This window comes from Aquarana catesbeiana, linkage group LG03 (genome assembly GCF_042186555.1).
Source record: "Aquarana catesbeiana isolate 2022-GZ linkage group LG03, ASM4218655v1, whole genome shotgun sequence".
NCBI classification, from domain to species: domain Eukaryota; kingdom Metazoa; phylum Chordata; class Amphibia; order Anura; family Ranidae; genus Aquarana; species Aquarana catesbeiana.
Genome location: NC_133326.1, coordinates 684691670 through 684707996, shown reverse-complemented (window position 1 = coordinate 684707996; position 16327 = coordinate 684691670). Strand labels below are relative to the sequence as shown.

The following is a 16327-nucleotide window of genomic DNA, read 5'->3' as shown; positions in this document are numbered from 1 at the left end:
GCGCAAAAGTTATAGCGTGTACAAAATTAGGGGATCGTTTTATGGCATTTTTATTATTAATTTTTTTTTTTTTTTACTAGTAATTGCGGCGATCTGCGATTTTTATCGGGACTGCGGCATTATGGTGGACACATCGGACGCTTTTGACACATTTTGGGACCATTGACATTTATACAGCGATCAGTGCTATAAAAATGCACTGATTACTGTAAAAATGTCACTGGCAGGGAAGGGGTTAACACTAGGGGGCGATCAAGGGGTTAATTGTGTTCCCTCTCTGTGTTCTAACTGAAGGGGGGAGGGGACTGTCTAGGGGAGATGACAGATCGCTGTTCATACTTTGTATGAACAGACGATCTGTCTCTTCTACCCTCAGAGAACCAGAAACTGTGTGTTTACACACACAGATCCCGGTTCTTGTGTGTAACCAGCGTTTGAGGGAGCCCGGCGGTGATCGCGAGCGCCGGGCACTCGCAACGGCTCCGGGGGCGAGCAGCGGGCGCACGCGAGCACCTTCGGCGACGCTCATGCCCCTAGTGGCCACCGGGCGAAGCGACGTAACATAACGTCGTTTCGCCCAGCCGTGGCATTCTGCCGCAGTGCAACTGCGGCGGATGGTCGGCAAGTGGTTAAATAACAAGCTTATTATACTTACCTGCTCTGTGCAAGGGTTTTGCACAGAGTGGCCCCGATCCTCCTCTTCTGGGGTCCCCCGGCAGCACTCCTGGCACCTTCTCTTCATCGGTTGCCCCCATGGAGAGCCGCTTTCCATGGGGGCACCTGTGTAGGCACGCTCACAAGTCCCGCTGCTGCATCCATTGACACAGACAGCAGGACTCAACCCTGCCCTCCGCTCCCGTGTCACCGGATTTAAATGACAGCAGCGGGAGAAGCTCCTGCTGCTATCAATCTATCCAAAGAGGACGGAGACAGCTGCTGGAGCCGCTGGGCTCGTGCTCGTTGCTGGAACAAACGGGTTCAGGTAAGTAAAAGGGGGGCTCTGGGGGGCAGCTGCAGCACAGAAGGTTTTTCACCATAAAGCATTGCATTAAGCTGAAAAACCTTGACGCTTTACAACCCCTTTAAGCTTTAAAAATAAACCTGGAAGCTGATTGTTTACCATGGACAGCTGCACCAGATTCTGTTTGCTCCAGTTTTAGTAAATCTCCCTCAATGTCTTCTTACAATTTATCTAAAGTAAATGTTCGTTTTAACTTCTGCATCTTTTTGAAGAGTTAGGCTGTCTGTGGATTCTGCCAAGTCAGGAAGGTGGTCCTACTGTCCACACAGACTGGATCTAAGAACACGGCAATAGTAACCCAAAATACGTGCTCTCCAGTAATACGCTAAATTTCCCCACTCAATGGGCTGTGGCCTTCCTGAACCCTACTTGTTATGTTGCTAAGTGTACCCGTACCACTGTAGATATAAAATGAGGCAGCCATTTTGTCACCTGAACCAATTTTCAAACTGTCAGTTCACGGAAAAGTACAAAAACTACAGCAAAGAAAACTGGTATGCTAAGCGACCAATCAAGTTCAATTTTGAAAAGAAAGAGAATGGTCGATTGGTTGGTCCCTGCTCCGCATTTGCTCCAGTTCTTGTATAATGGCCCCTCCATGTGGCTAGTTCTTAATGAATTCATTCTGTAGGTTATATTGGGGTGTATTTTTGGTCAGCCCAAATATGGCCGCTTCTGCACAAAATGGCTGCCTCTCTGCCCTGTCCTTACCTATCCGCCACCTCCACTGCCCCTTTTTGCCTTTGGGTTCGCCCTCCTCTTCACCTCTGTGGCCCCGGGAGTCCCGGCTCAGCCCGTGTCGCTCCCTCTGCCTTTCAAACATCAGTTCACTCCGGGGTTTCTTCAGCACGTACTCCTCGGCCTTCAGCATGATCCCCAAGGAGCTCTTCCTCCTCTCCTTTGGTGTTGCCTCTTCTTCGCACGGCTCGACCTTCATGTGGAGGTATCGAGGTAAGACCTCCAGGAGCCTCTGCAAGAGAGACCATGAAACTGGAATTCACAAGGCTGTAGACCATGCTGGGCCTTGAAAAGGCTAACTGGCTGTTCTGTTATTCTAAAGCCCCTGGCCCAACCTGAGAAGGACAGATGAGAGAGGCAGAGACTGGGGGCTTGTTACAAGAGACTGCTAGAGACCATGGCATCTACAGCCCCTTTACAAATGAAGGCTCCCACATTTGTGCTCCTTACAGTTTCCTCCAGTCTCTGGCCATCTACTTTAGTAGTTCTGCAGCCTCAGACCATCTCCTGTAGTTTGTCTGCACTCTCTGACCATCTCTTGTAGTAAGTCTTCAGTCTCCAATATCTCCTGTATTATGTTTGGAGTCTCTGACTATCTCCTGGCAGTATGTTTGCAGTCTCTGATCATCTCCTGGTAATATGTCTGCTGGCTCTGATCATCTCCTGTAGTAAGTCTGCAGTCGCCAACAATCTCCTGTAGTATATCTGCTGTCTCTGACCATCTCCAGTAATAAGTCTGCAGTTGCTGACCATCTCCACTAGTATGTACCCAGTCTCTTATCATCTCCTGTAGTATTTCTGCAATCTCTGAACATCTCCTGGTATTAGGTCTGCTGTCTCTGACATCTCCTGTAGTATGTTTGCAATTTCCGACCATCTCCCGTAGTAAGTCTACAGTCTCTGACCATCTCTTGTAGTAAGTCTTTAGTCTCTGACCATCTCCTGTAGTAAGTCTGCAGTCTCTGACAATCTCCTACAGTGGGTCTGCAATGTCCAACATCTTTTGTCAAAAGTCAGCAGTTTCTGACATCTCCTGTAGTAAGTGTTTGGTTTCTAACATCTCTTCTCTTAAGCACGCAGTCTTTGACCCTCTCCTGTAGTATGTATCCAGTCTCTGACCATCACCAGGAGTAAGGCTGCAGTCTTTGGCCATTTCCATAATATGTTTGCAGTCTCTGACCATCTCTTGTACTAAGTTTGTAGTCTAAAAAGGAAAAAGGAACAGAGGGCGCACCAGCCTTGTGCATTACCTTCGCAACACTTTAATGTATAAGAGATAAAAATGCATACTCACAAACGAGTAATAAAATCAAGCATTTAGTGTAAAGTCCATCATTTGCATCGTCCAGCAAGATCAGCTGGCCAGTAACAATGGTGGGATGTGTAGTCCAAAAACAGCTGATGCATTTCAAGGGTGTTCCCTCTTCCTCAGGTCTCTGAGAAAGAGGGGACACCCTTGAAACGCACCAGATGTTTTTGGACTACACATCCCACCATTGTTACTGGCCAGCTGATCTTGCTGGATGGTGCAAATGATGAACCATTAACCATTTCAATACCGGGCCTATTCTGGCACTTCTCTCCTTCATGTAAAAATCATCATTTTTTTGCTAGAAAATTACTCAGAACCCCCAAACATTATATATGGTTTTTTTTAGCAGACACCCTAGGGAATAAAATGGCGGTCATTGCAACTTTTTATCTCACACGGTATTTGCGCAATAATTTTTCAAACGCCTTTTTTTTGGAAAAAAAAAAAAAGGTTTCATGAATTAAAAAATAACAAAACAGTAAAGTTAGCCCAATTTTTTTGTATAATGTGAAAGATGATGTTATGCTGAGTAAATAGATACCTAACATGTCACGCTTTAAAATTGCGCACAATCATGGAATGGCGCCAAACTTCATTACTTAAAAATCTCCATAGGTGACGCTTTCAAATTTTTACAGGTTACCAGTTTAGAGTTACAGAGGAGGTCTAGTGCTAGAATTGTTGCACACGCTCCAACGCATGCGGCGATACCTCACATGTGTGGTTTGAGCGGCGTTTACATATGTGGGCAGGACTTTTGTGTGCGTTCACTTCTGAGTACGAGCTACCGGGGACAGGGGCGTTTTAAAATTTTTTTTATTATTATTATTTATTTATTTTTTACTTAATTTTTTTTATTTTTACACTTTTTTTAACATTTTTTTTTTTATTACTTTTATTCCTATTACAAGGAATGTAAACATCCCTTGTAATAGGAATCTATGTGACAGGTCCTCTTTATGGAGAGATGTGGGTCAATAAGACCCCACATCACTCCTCCAGGCTGGAAAGCATGAGATCGGGAAAAAAAAATTCACCGATCTCATGCTGACAGCCGTGATCGCAGCTTCGTTTATTTCCGGGCCTCCGACGGTCATAGAGATGACTGGTGACCATCTGGTCACCAGTCATCTCTATCGTCAACATCCGGCGCCGGCCGATTCTTTCTCCGGGCACCCAATGGGACGGGAGAGCCCGGAGAAGCACTGGATGGCGGCGAGATTGGGGGGACGTCCCCCCCCATCGCCTATAAGAACGATCAAGTGGCGGAACTGCCGATATGATCATTCTTATCGTGCACAGAATCGCTGGCTGCAAAGAATGATATCTGAATGATGCCTCTACCTGCAGGCATCATTCAGATATTACCCCACAAAGTAGAGGACGTCATTTGACTATAGCCGGGTATTGAAGTGGTTAAGGATTCTCCTCACACTTCCTGTTCTATTTGACCCGCCATATCGCCATATAGGATTGCAGGGACACCCTAGTGAGGTAGCAATTTCAACAGTGGGGGTCACAGACGGTAGAACTAGTCAGAACTATTGATGCATTTCATAGGCTGTAGAGTCTGTTGTCGGCTTTGCGCAGCATCCAACTCCCATCAAGGTCGGATAGCTGTCTGAGATGAGTCAGGTAAATATTTGAGCATTCTGACTGGGAGGATTATTAGCTCACCCGTTTCATGGTAGCAGTCAAGTTGTGCGTGCTGGGAGTCCTTAGAGACACATTCAGAACGATGACACAACTGAGCACAATAAGTGTTGACACAATCATCACAAATATCAGATATCTACAAAAGAAACAAAAGGGTCATGATCCGGTTCTGGGCAGGTTCTCATGCCATCAACAACCCATTTAAAGCAAGGCTAAGTATATAAATCAGTCCAGTAGTAGATATTAAAGGTGTATCTAAAGCCGAAACCTTTTTTTCCTGACACCAACATGGCAGCGTACTACCACATGTTTGATGCCATGGATTAGCCCCTCCCCCAACAAAGCCATCGTTATGACCCTTCATCATTCTCCATTTCATGACTGAACTGCCTGTGTAATTTGTTTATTCATGGACACTTGTACCCTCAATCTCTATAGTGTAAAAAAAAATACATTTTAGCTGATAGTGAAGATGGTCCTGGGCAAAATTTTAGAACAACCAGGTGATCAATGTAAAGTTACTTACTTGCCAATAAGTGGGACACTTAGAGATGTTTCGGGAACCTTCTGAGCAATCAGGAACAGGAACACAACCTGAGCAAGGAGAACCGAGATAGAGGTGGTACATTTCTGACCACCGGCTAAAAGTAGACAAAGATAGGACAGTGACTAGAAAGAATTTATTGCCTCTTTTCAGATGATCAGCTTAGCACTTGTACTGGGCTAATCACCCCAAAATAATTATTTTAGTTAGGAATGAATTCTGGTGAGCTTACTTATGCTCTGGATTTTAACTTTTTAAGGGAACTCAACAATAAAATTAGAATTTTCTTTCCAACAACATAGAAACTCCTCAGAAACATCAAATAAAAGTCAAACAGGGAGAATGATAATCCTTCGCAATGATGGCAGTAGGTAGGTGGACCTGGGAAGGTTTAGAGTCTCCACCACTGGTAACTTTCTAATACCCTTGCCCTCATGTGCCATACACAAGACCTAGACTTGTGACAGAGTACAGTTTCAGCATATAAATGAAACTTGGATTAATACTTCAAACATGTTAGTATAACTCTACTGATGCCTTAGGTAGACTATAATGGTTTGTGATTTGCAGATATGAAAACTCTAACCGAATGCTAAAGCAGCGTTTCTCAAACTTTTTTCATCATGGCACTCTTTCAAAGTATGCAAAACCTTAAGGCCCCCCTGTCTAAATAGGGCCTTGTCACATCGGGGACTCCCTTTCACATCAGAGTCCTCAGTTTTCTCCCCTAACCATTCACATCAAAGTCCTTAATCATCCCCCAACCTTTTCACAAGAGAGCCCTACTTTCTAATCTTAGCCACAACATGGCTGTTGCATTATGGCAATGGGTGGGAGGCAGAACAGGTCTAAACAGAGGCAGATTTGCAACCACTTCCGAATGCTGGGGCTGCCCTGAAAGCCCCCCCCCCCCCCCGGATTAGCATCATTTGCTTCCATGGTGTTGGTGTGCAAAAATAATGGCACCCCTGACAACCCCAGATGACACTGTGTATAGACAACTGCCATTTTATTTTATTTTTTTTACACAAAATTCCATTTTCCCCCTTTTTTAATACCTTTTCGATCAGCAGGGGTGATCCATCCATAGATCATCATTCTATTACTGTATGTATTTTTGGAAAAAATCAGTTGCCCTTATATGTAAAAACATCCAACCCTTTTTGAAACATTAAACTATACCTGCTAAAGCCAGTTCATGTGACTGTCTAGTCTTTGAGAACTACGCAGAACTGTAGGTTAAATAGAATTTATAGTGGTTTTGTACATATTTCCTTTGTCTATTTATTAGGGTCAGGGCAAAACAATGTTTTGGTTGATTTTTTTTCTGCTCAGGTAAATATAAAATATAGCACAACAATATTGTTTAGTCCTTCATCCAGCCAGCAGATGGTGATGTTGTCATGTTTTTACATATTTACCTGCACTAACTTTCAGCTATACTGAAAGAAACCTGTGTAGCACTCTCCCCCCCCCCCCCCCCCGCAGGAGTTGGGTTCCCCACTGATGCACAGCTAGTCACACAGCATTATCTTCTTTCATCCAGACACAGAAAAGCAGTCTTTGGCTTGTTTTGTTATTTTATTAGGGGATGATAACTTTGATAGGGTAAGGGATTATGGGATGCCCAGGGTGGCAACAAACAGAACTTCAGGGACAACTGTCTCCCGATATACAAACTCCTCTTACTTCCTCCTGCACACACTTGGTTCCTCTATGTACAGACCTGCTGGCTCACTCCTGAGGAAACAGTATATTGCTAATTCCGGAACTCTCAGGAGCTCTCAGTCCTTACACAATTGTAGTGAACAGCATAACACATCCTCCTCTGCTTTCTGTGGCCACTGATCCCAGTTCCACTTGCTTGCAGAATGCTAGCCCACCTGGCTGTTTCTCTTCCCAGTCCTCCTGACTCTCTGCACCAGTCCAGTCCTGCCCAACTGACACACACACACACACACACACAGATTCCCCAGGGCAAGGTCAGATGAAACCTTGGCACACCACTGTCTGCAAGAGAGCACTGCTGCAGCCGGCAGTCTCTCCCCTTGTCTGTCCCTGTACCGTGTTGTTCTACTCACTGTCTTCCCTTGCTCTCTCTGCTGCCTCTCTGGCTTCAATCCCTCCAACTGCCTTCTTTGGTGGGATCCTTCCAGGTCAGGCTCCCGAGCTCCGGCCTGAGGTAATACCCCCCCCCCCCCCGGTGGGGGTCCCTCAAGAGCCATCGACAGCCTCTCCTCAGTACTGCTTCTCCATTTTTCATCTGCTGGCATGGCCCATGTCTATTTATGGGTTTCCCAGTCCCCTGCCGGGCCCACTCCTGGAGATTGGCTAAGAGCCCATAAATATTCAAGGCAGCCCCCCATAGCCTCCTCCCACTATATTCTAGAATATTCGCCAACATTCTAGAAACTGGTGGGGGGAACCAGAGAGCTGCCAGGATGAGTCATCCAGCCCTGAACTCTTGTAATCCTGACCCAATTACAGACTCATCATGTAACATGAGTCAGAGTATAGTTTACCTACTCTCACTACTGGTAGCACACACTAGAGGGTGTTACACCTGCTATTTACAGAACTCAAGGATATGTCATGGTAGAAACTCCTCCATTATCAGACAGCTCAGTATTGCTTTCAGAAGCTTTATCTGCTGTGCCTTCTCTATAAAAACCTGTAGTTCTAGAAAATCCTGTATCATGTGTTTATGTTTTTATTAGTACAACAAAGTTTGAATGTTCAAAAAAAAAAAAAAAACAGATAAAACAACTATTTAAAGATGTATAAAACCTAAACTAAAATTGTCTGAAAACAGTTATTCTACTATGCATCTAATGGTTTGGGGACACCTGACCATGACACCTGTATGAGCTTGTTGGGCATCTCATTCTAAAACCATGGCAATTATGACCAATATGAAGCTGGCCTCCCCTTTGTGGTCACAGTATAACAGTCTCCATTCTTCTGGGAAGACTTTCAAGATTTTGGAGTGTGTCTGTGGGATTAGTGGCCATTAAACCAAAATAGCATTTGTGAGGTCAAGTACTAGCTATACCCCCTATCAGCAGGCCAGCATTAATATAGAATTGGCCTCCCATTGTTGCTACAGCAGCCTCCACAGGTTGGGTACTGATATTGGAGAAGACCTGGCTCCCAACTGGCATTCAAATTTATAACGAAGGTGTCCAGTAGGTTTGAGGTTAGGGCTTTGAGGACCACTCAGGTTCCTCCACACCAAACTCATGAAGCTATCCCATGAGCAGGAGCAAAGTCATGCTGAAAACCATAAGGTCTTTCCTCACACTGTTGGCACAAGTTTAGAAGTGTACAAATCTAAAATGTTGTAGTAATAATACAGGACCCTTCACTGAAAACACCTGAACTCAATAATTTGGAGGGGATGTTGGCAATACTAGTGTATTTTCCTCCTATTTCAAAGGGCCCCCTGGTCTCTATTTTGGTAACCTGAGACCCTTGAAACTGAATTTTATGAGCTGTATTTTTGCCACACATTGCTTACTCCATCTCACCTCCATCTGATGATCATCTCACCTTTGGCTGGCAGGAAATAAACCAACACTACCAGGGAGGAGATGAGGACACAAGGTACGATGATGTTGACAATGTAGAAAAGAGGCTTCCTTTGAATAATAAGCCCAAAATTAATCTCTTGATACTGAAGGTCGTCCTCCATATAGCGATGGTTCAAATTCTTCCACGCAGGGCAGTGCTTTATTGCCCATTCACCGTTTTCTGAATATGGAAAGAGGCAGAAGTGCAAGACACAAGAAAAAAAAAAAAAAAAGAAGAGGTTAGTGGATAGACTAATACAATTTAAAAAAACTATGAATCCATACCACTTAGCTAATTAGAATATTATTATGCAATAACTGATTCGTCCTTCAGAAGGGATACCTCCTCAGGCACCAACAGTTTACCACATAAATAAAGTATTGGGACAAAGGGATGTCACCAGAAAGGTGAATGAGAGGAGGATCAACTACAGTATATTTTGCAAAAGATATATAAGACTTTATTGATGAAACATATTTCACAAGCGTTAAGTTCACCAGGGGCAGTACGCAAACCCCCCTCTAGTGGACCACGCTCTCATAATGCACCAATTTATTAAATAAAATTTGTCCCAATACTTTATTTATGTAGTGGATAGACTACAATAGGTGGCAACTTGAGGAATAATGATGGAAGATGGGAAAAGAAAATATAGTATTGTATTACCTGTGAAAGCTTCAGGGTCAATGTCCACCCGCTCCAACAGCTCCCCGCTCTCGCCAAAAGCCAAAAGAAGAGTGACTTCTTTCGCATTGTATGTTTTTGATCTACAGGGAGGGGCGTCCATTAGGTTTGTGAAGAAATACACAATGTTGTTTCCACAAATGAATACATTCTGTTATCTGTTTTTACCTAAAATACTTTGTGTGTTAAAGTGTAAGCTGCTCTGGCTCAGAGACTGGTGTGACTCGCTCAGTGTTCTCTGTAGAGCACTGCAGCATATGTCAGAGCAACATACTTTATGTATAGTAATAGTTTGTGACTGTGGCGGGACATTAGAGTGTACATTTTTTTTATTTAAAATGTTGTAAACCTACAGCTTGTTATTAAAAACATATTTACGTATATAAAAAAAATAAATAAAAGTGAATATATACATAAATGAACAAAAACAAACAAGCTTACATCAGCAAATAACATAAAAGAAAACTTCTTTTAAAAAAAACATAAATAGAACTATATAGAAAGGAACATAATTTTATTAACAGTAAACCACTAAATTATGCAAAACACAACCCAACCTCCACCTAAACACACCCTCAGGCCAAGAAACTATTAAACATTGATCTCTTGCATGCAGCCTTTTTCCAATAATCTGAACTTATAAAAATCTAAGAGACGTAAAAGGATAGAAATTACTGTATTTATTGGCGTATAACACTCACTCTTTCACCATGAATATCGGGTGCAAATAGCATGTGCGTGTTATATGCCAATACTACAATTTCAGCTGCCTCGGAGGGGACAGGGAGGGGGGCGGGATGAGCACCATCAGATTACATACAGTGAGAATCTCCTTACTTGGCGGCCTCTGTAATAGGAAGTCCTCTCTCCTGGGCCACCATTGGACCACTGTTCTGTCCATCATAGAAGATTCTCACTGTATGTAATCTGTCGGCGCTCGTTCCGCCCCACTCCCTGTCCCCTCTAAACTGCAGAAGGGCATCGATCAGGCTGTATTGAAGGCAATGGTGATGCTGCTGCATTGAAGGCAATGGTGATGCTGCTGCATTGATGGCAATGGTGAGGCTGCTGCATTGATGGCAATGGTGAGGCTGCTGCATTGATGGCAATGGCGAGGCTGCTGCATTGATGTGGACTGATGAGGCTGCATTGATGTGGACTGATGACGCTGCATTGATGGCACTTGTGAGGTTGCAGATGGGCACTGACCCAAAGTTCCTTATATAAAATTAAAGTTTTTTTTCCTGAAACTTCCTTCTTAAAATGAATGTGCGTGTTATAGGCCTGTGCGTGTTATATGCCGATAAATACGGTAAAAGCCTCACACCCAGAGACTGACAGACAGCAGCTACAGGGGCCCGACATTCCTCCATGTCTTTGTCCAGACCTCAGATCGCCACCTGTCCTCAAGACCCCAGATCTTCCAAACCTCACCCCGAATATTGTGCACCACCTCGACAGGAAGGACTTTTTTCCCAGATGAAACCTGACACTTTGCATTCCGCATCTAGTAACGGACTACTAAGCTAACTAGAAAAAGTGTCTCAAAATCAAAATCCCAGTGGGTTTCAAAGGACCTGTATGGCCACGCTGTGTAACTCAAGCGTGAAAGGAAAGAGATACCCAGAGCCCCACCCACCCGCTTATAGACTTCTATATTGAAGGGTCACTGAAGCAAGAAATGGTCCATCGTCTCTGCCACCTCACCACACTGCATTCTTTGACAACCACGGTTTTTCACAGAGTGATGCTTCAGGTTGCCCTTCACATAGAGTATGCCAAAGGATGAGCACCAGGCCAAATCCTGAAACTTTAAAGGGATTCTCTCCATATTAATCAAACGCAGACCCTCCCTCATAACAGGGCCAGGGCAATCCCTCAAGGCTAATGGCTTGCTAAAGACAGATTCAACAACCCTCCATCTAGGGCCTTCCTAGGAAGAGACTTAATTCCCTCCGCCATCACTCACCACTGCTGAAGCATTTTCAGGCACGGGGCCACATAAGCCAGGAGCTTACCATGTCAGACTCTCAGGCTTTTCACGGGCCTACCATTCTCTCAACTTTGCAGAAAAGGCCTAAACCAGGACTGAAAAATACAAGCCCACCCAGGCAGATCCTCTGCCAGCATGTTACCAAAATTATGTTTCAAAAACATCAAAGAAAAGAAAACCACCAAGCTGACCATACCTAGACCACCCATTCTTCTGGGAAGGTAGGTTACAGACCTCTTCATGAAGTTCAGTCTGTTCCCGCATAACAACTGGAAGAAACAGCTGTATATCCTCGCATAGAGAGACAATGAGCAAAACACAGACAAAGCTGACATACAGAAATGCCGGGATCATGTACTTTTTAATTGGGTCAGTCCTTTCCCTGTAAAAGAATTTCCAATCCTTCTAGCTGGCAACTTTGGCATTAGCATCCTGCTTACCCAATTTTCAAGGCTGTAATTGCTGGGACCAAATTCGATGCCTAAAACTTTCATTTCCTCTAAGGGCTCTGGGAAAGTGTACGGAAGCTCAAAGCCTTCGCCTTCCTCCCCCATCCAGAAAACCTCACTCTTATCCTGATTGCCCAAAACAAACCGTAGAAGTTAAAGTAAGGACTTTAAAGGTACCACTAATATAAAATGTCAAAAATGTATTATACAAAAGTTTAAAACCATGTACATATTTAGAACATAACAAAGAAGAAAATGTGCGTTATAATGCTCTATATATTTCCCTTGACATCCCCACTAAAGCCAGGTGATGAGTGGCTCGCTGCGACTTCGACGCAGGTGCGTTTCACGGGTCGCTACCCGCTTCTTCAGGAGGAGAACTGCAGCTGAGCTCTACAATAAGAGATATGCAATTATCAATTTCCATATTGTGACTATGTTATAGAGTGTATATGACCTTGATTGAGTGATGCTACATACCTCAAAGTATATAGACAACCACATACATAAAATCAGAGTCAAACAAAATAGTCATCACAGGACCAGCTGTTGCCAGTTCCCTTGATGGATGGGATAGTCCATATATGCTTCATCCATAAGATATAGGAGACCCAGTTGTGTCAATATCAGTGCTTAAATAAGCAAATATCTAAAAAATAAAATGAGTTGCATAAGGAGGTTGTTCAAAAATGTACAAAGAAGGTTAGTCTGGCAACAAGAGGCAGTAGAAAGTGCCATATTAGGGCAGAGAATCACAGTGCTGGTATGGGGCCCCTTAAATTCCCAGGGGTGTAGTTGGGAATTTAAGGCCCCATACCAGCACTGTGATTCTCTGTAACAGTCACACAATATGGAAAATGATAATTGTATATCTCTTATTGTAGAGCTCAGCTGTAGTTCTTTTCCTGAAGAAGCGGGCGTCTACCCGTAAAACGCACCTGCGTCGAAGCCACAGCGAGCCACTCATCACCTGGCTTTAGCGGTTTTGTGGAGGGAAATATATAGAGCATTATAACGCACATTTTCTTTTTTGTTATGCCTTAATTATGTATCTTTATGTTTTGTGTACATGGTTTTAAACTTTTGTGCAATACATTTTTGACATTTTATATTAGTGGTAACTTTAAAGTCCTTACTTTGGCTTTGGATGTGGTACCAGACAATTACTGTCCATAATTAGAGGCTCCCACTTTATTGCCCCTCCTTCCATCGCTTTTCTTCTTCTTATCCTGGTTGATTTTTGAGCCAGATGCCTCACCATACTGACTCATCACCCAGACCACCTCCACCGCCTTCCGAGAGATGAAAACAGACATGTCATCAGCATAGGCCTCGACCCTCAGAGGAGGCTTACCAAGAATGCCTAAATGCACTCCACACAACGGTCTGCTTTTTAACATCCTAATGAAGGGACCAATTGCAAATGCGTATAGCAGAGGACTCAAAGGACACCTCTGGAGCACAACCGAGCCAACCTAAAAGGGCTGTCCAATCCAACTATTCACATTCATAAAGCTTTCAGCCCCCCTGTATAAGGTCTTCAGCCAATCGATAAAGCCCCCCTCCAGACCATACTTGCCAAGAAGCAGCCATAGGTACTCATGACTGACCCAATCAAAAGCTTTAGATTGATTCAATGCCAGCAGAAACTTTCACCAGCCTGAAGCCCGTCACCGTTCCAGAGCCTCCCGGAGAGCTAACACCACTGAAAAAGTACTTCTACCCTAAACCAAACAGTGTTGATGGCCATAAAGTAAATTTGCGCGCTACAGACAATAAACGCCAGAAGATTCTTTTTGCCAGTATCTTCCTATTGACATTGAGAAGGCTAATGAGCCACCAATTCTGTAAGAATCTTTACCCTTTGACAGAATAATCACTGCAAATTGCCACATGGAGGGTGAGAGCGAATCCTCTCTTAGATAGCCATTAAAAACCTCCACCTAATATGGGGCCAGAGTAAACTTAAAGTGCTTATAAATTTTGGCTGTCAATCCATCTGGCCCAGGGGACTTTTTAATGGCAAGCTTATCAATAGCCTTAACCACCTCATCTGCTGTGATGTCTTCTGTCAAACTCACAAGCGAACTGCTATTTTCCAGTCCTGGAGTAGAATCCAGAAAACTTGACATGCCTGCCCAATCAAGGTCTCTCCTACCCAGGAGGTCAGCATAATATGATCTGGCGGTTTGCAGGATTCCCGACTTGGACTTTGTCAAGGAACCTGTACTGTCAACCAGGCCTACAATTGATTTAACTGCTGTACCTTGTTTGCAATTCTGATAAGGGTTGCGCGAGTGATATTTCCCATAATCCCTTTCCGGAACCAAAGAGGCATGCCTGTCATATTTACACTTCCTGAGCAAAAGTTTAACCTCAGAGATTATCCCCGGATCTCCATTATTGGAGAGAAGCCTAATAAATTTCCTCCGCAGACGCTGGTAGGTGACATACTTCAAGCTGTTTATTTCTTCCTATGGCCTTGAAAAACCCAACGATCCTTTGTTTTGTAATCTCCCACCACTCTGACTTACTGCTGCAAAAGTCCATGATCGATACCTGTGCCAAAAAAAAAAAACCTATCTATTCTACTCTGACTACTACCTCGCTGAAAAGTGAATCCCGTGTCGTCTGGGCAGCAATGGATATACACTTCAACCAGACCTGCCTGTCTAGCTACTTCATTCAAAACATGCCCGTCACAGTCCAACCTGGCTCTGTTACCTTTCCTGTCCATAGTCCTAGTGACGGTGTTAAAATCACCACTTAAGACAACTTGGGCAGTAAAAAAAAGGCTTGATCTTCATGAAGAGGCATTTCCTGTCCCACTTTGTCCGGGGCCCATAGATGTTGATCAGGCGCAGGTCCTGCATAGGAGACATCTAAGACCAAGCATCTCCACCTCACTAATCCACCACAAGAGACCAGAAGGAGGGGCCACGCCTCCACTCCTTCGCCAGATGAATATCTAGCCAAGCTAGACAACCTGGTCTCTTGCAAAAGAAATATCAGCATCAAACCTGCTTAGCAAAAATAAGGCCATGTAACGAGCACTTACAGATTTTATGCTGGTCGACATTAATGGTCGCCACCTTCAAAGGAGTGGAAATCGCCATCAGGATGCTTGAGGTACACATTTCTTAGCCTGCTTACCCCGCTCCCTACTTGTAGACCCTACACTTCAATATTCCTTGTAATTACACTTCCATAGAAATCACCGACTCCTCACCAGGTGAAAAATTAACCTCCACCTCAGAAAACACCTAAAATGGATTTGACACCTCCACCTTCACTGACTCAGGAGCACTTTCTCCTCCTCCTCTTACCCATTTTCCTTTTAGCCTCCAACCATTCCATATCCTCACTTGACAATCCTGACAGCAGAATACCCTCCCTGCAGGACATCCTCAGCCCAAACTCCCCCATTTATCGCTCTCGCCACATCATTCACCTCGCATTTGACACCAGCCATTCTAATCCCCTTCTCACCCCCCCCATCATCCAATCCATCACCCACTACACCCCTTGGTGTCTGCTGACCTCCAGCTGCACTTCTGCCCTGCCAAGGAAGAGGGGTCGATGCAGTCATACGCGCTGGAGTGCTGTGCATATTTGGCTCCGTTTTAGGGCAGAATTCAGGTAAAAATTCGGCCCGGATTCGTCCCTGAAATGGAGAACAGGGACACACCGGACCCCTGATGCGAGCCGAATTCGTCGAAGGTGTGAACCCAGCCTTGACCTGCTAGTGGGCTGTTTTTTCAACAGAACAAGCTCTCCTGCAGATGTAGCAGTTAGAGGGATGAGACAAACCTTTTTCTCACTGACAGGCATGCTTACAATGATCAGTTTTTATTTATGTAAAACCATCATCCCTAAATGGGAAAAAAAAAACTGTTGCTCTTACTGATTATAAAGTGTTAGCTGGAGTTTGTCTTCAATTTGTTATTGTATCTAAATCTGCTAGTACATCAGACACTCCCCTACCCTCAGACTGACAATGCTGCTGTCCAAAGGTGCCCCCTGTGCTCCTTTATCTGGAGTGGGGGCACTCTAAGCTGGATACAGACTGCATTATGTAGTGCAAGGGACTGACTGATTGTATGTAAATTGAAAGAGTTTGGGTGTGACTTCGTATTATATGGTTTTGGTAAATTATATGGTTTTGGTAAATCTAAAGAAAATTGTATAGTGTGTATCCAGCTTAATACAGGAGGTGTGCTACTGGCCAAATCACCAGGTGAAAATGGAGGGGAAAAGCCTTAAAAAAAAAAAAAAACGAATGCAGCCACCACATCTATTATGGGTATTCTGACAGCCAGTGGTGTCGTTTGTCAGAATAAAAAAGCTCAGCAGGGAGAAG

The 16327-nt window shown here is 44.1% G+C and overlaps 1 protein-coding gene across 2 annotated transcripts in view; it reads right to left on the bottom strand.

Moving 5' to 3' along the window:
* CHRNE (cholinergic receptor nicotinic epsilon subunit) overlaps positions 1-16327 on the bottom strand; it is a 51680-nt gene that overhangs the window by 11066 nt on the left and 24287 nt on the right. The window contains exons 6-10 of one of the 2 annotated variants that reach the window (XM_073622986.1): positions 9508-9608; positions 8821-9021; positions 5254-5368; positions 4749-4863; positions 1733-1991 (exon numbers count right to left, since the gene is read on the bottom strand). In XM_073622986.1, coding sequence (XP_073479087.1) covers positions 1733-1991; positions 4749-4863; positions 5254-5368; positions 8821-9021; positions 9508-9608 — 791 coding nt within the window. The remainder of the gene's footprint in view (positions 1-1732; positions 1992-4748; positions 4864-5253; positions 5369-8820; positions 9022-9507; positions 9609-16327) is intronic. The other variant, XM_073622987.1, reaches the window with a different exon arrangement.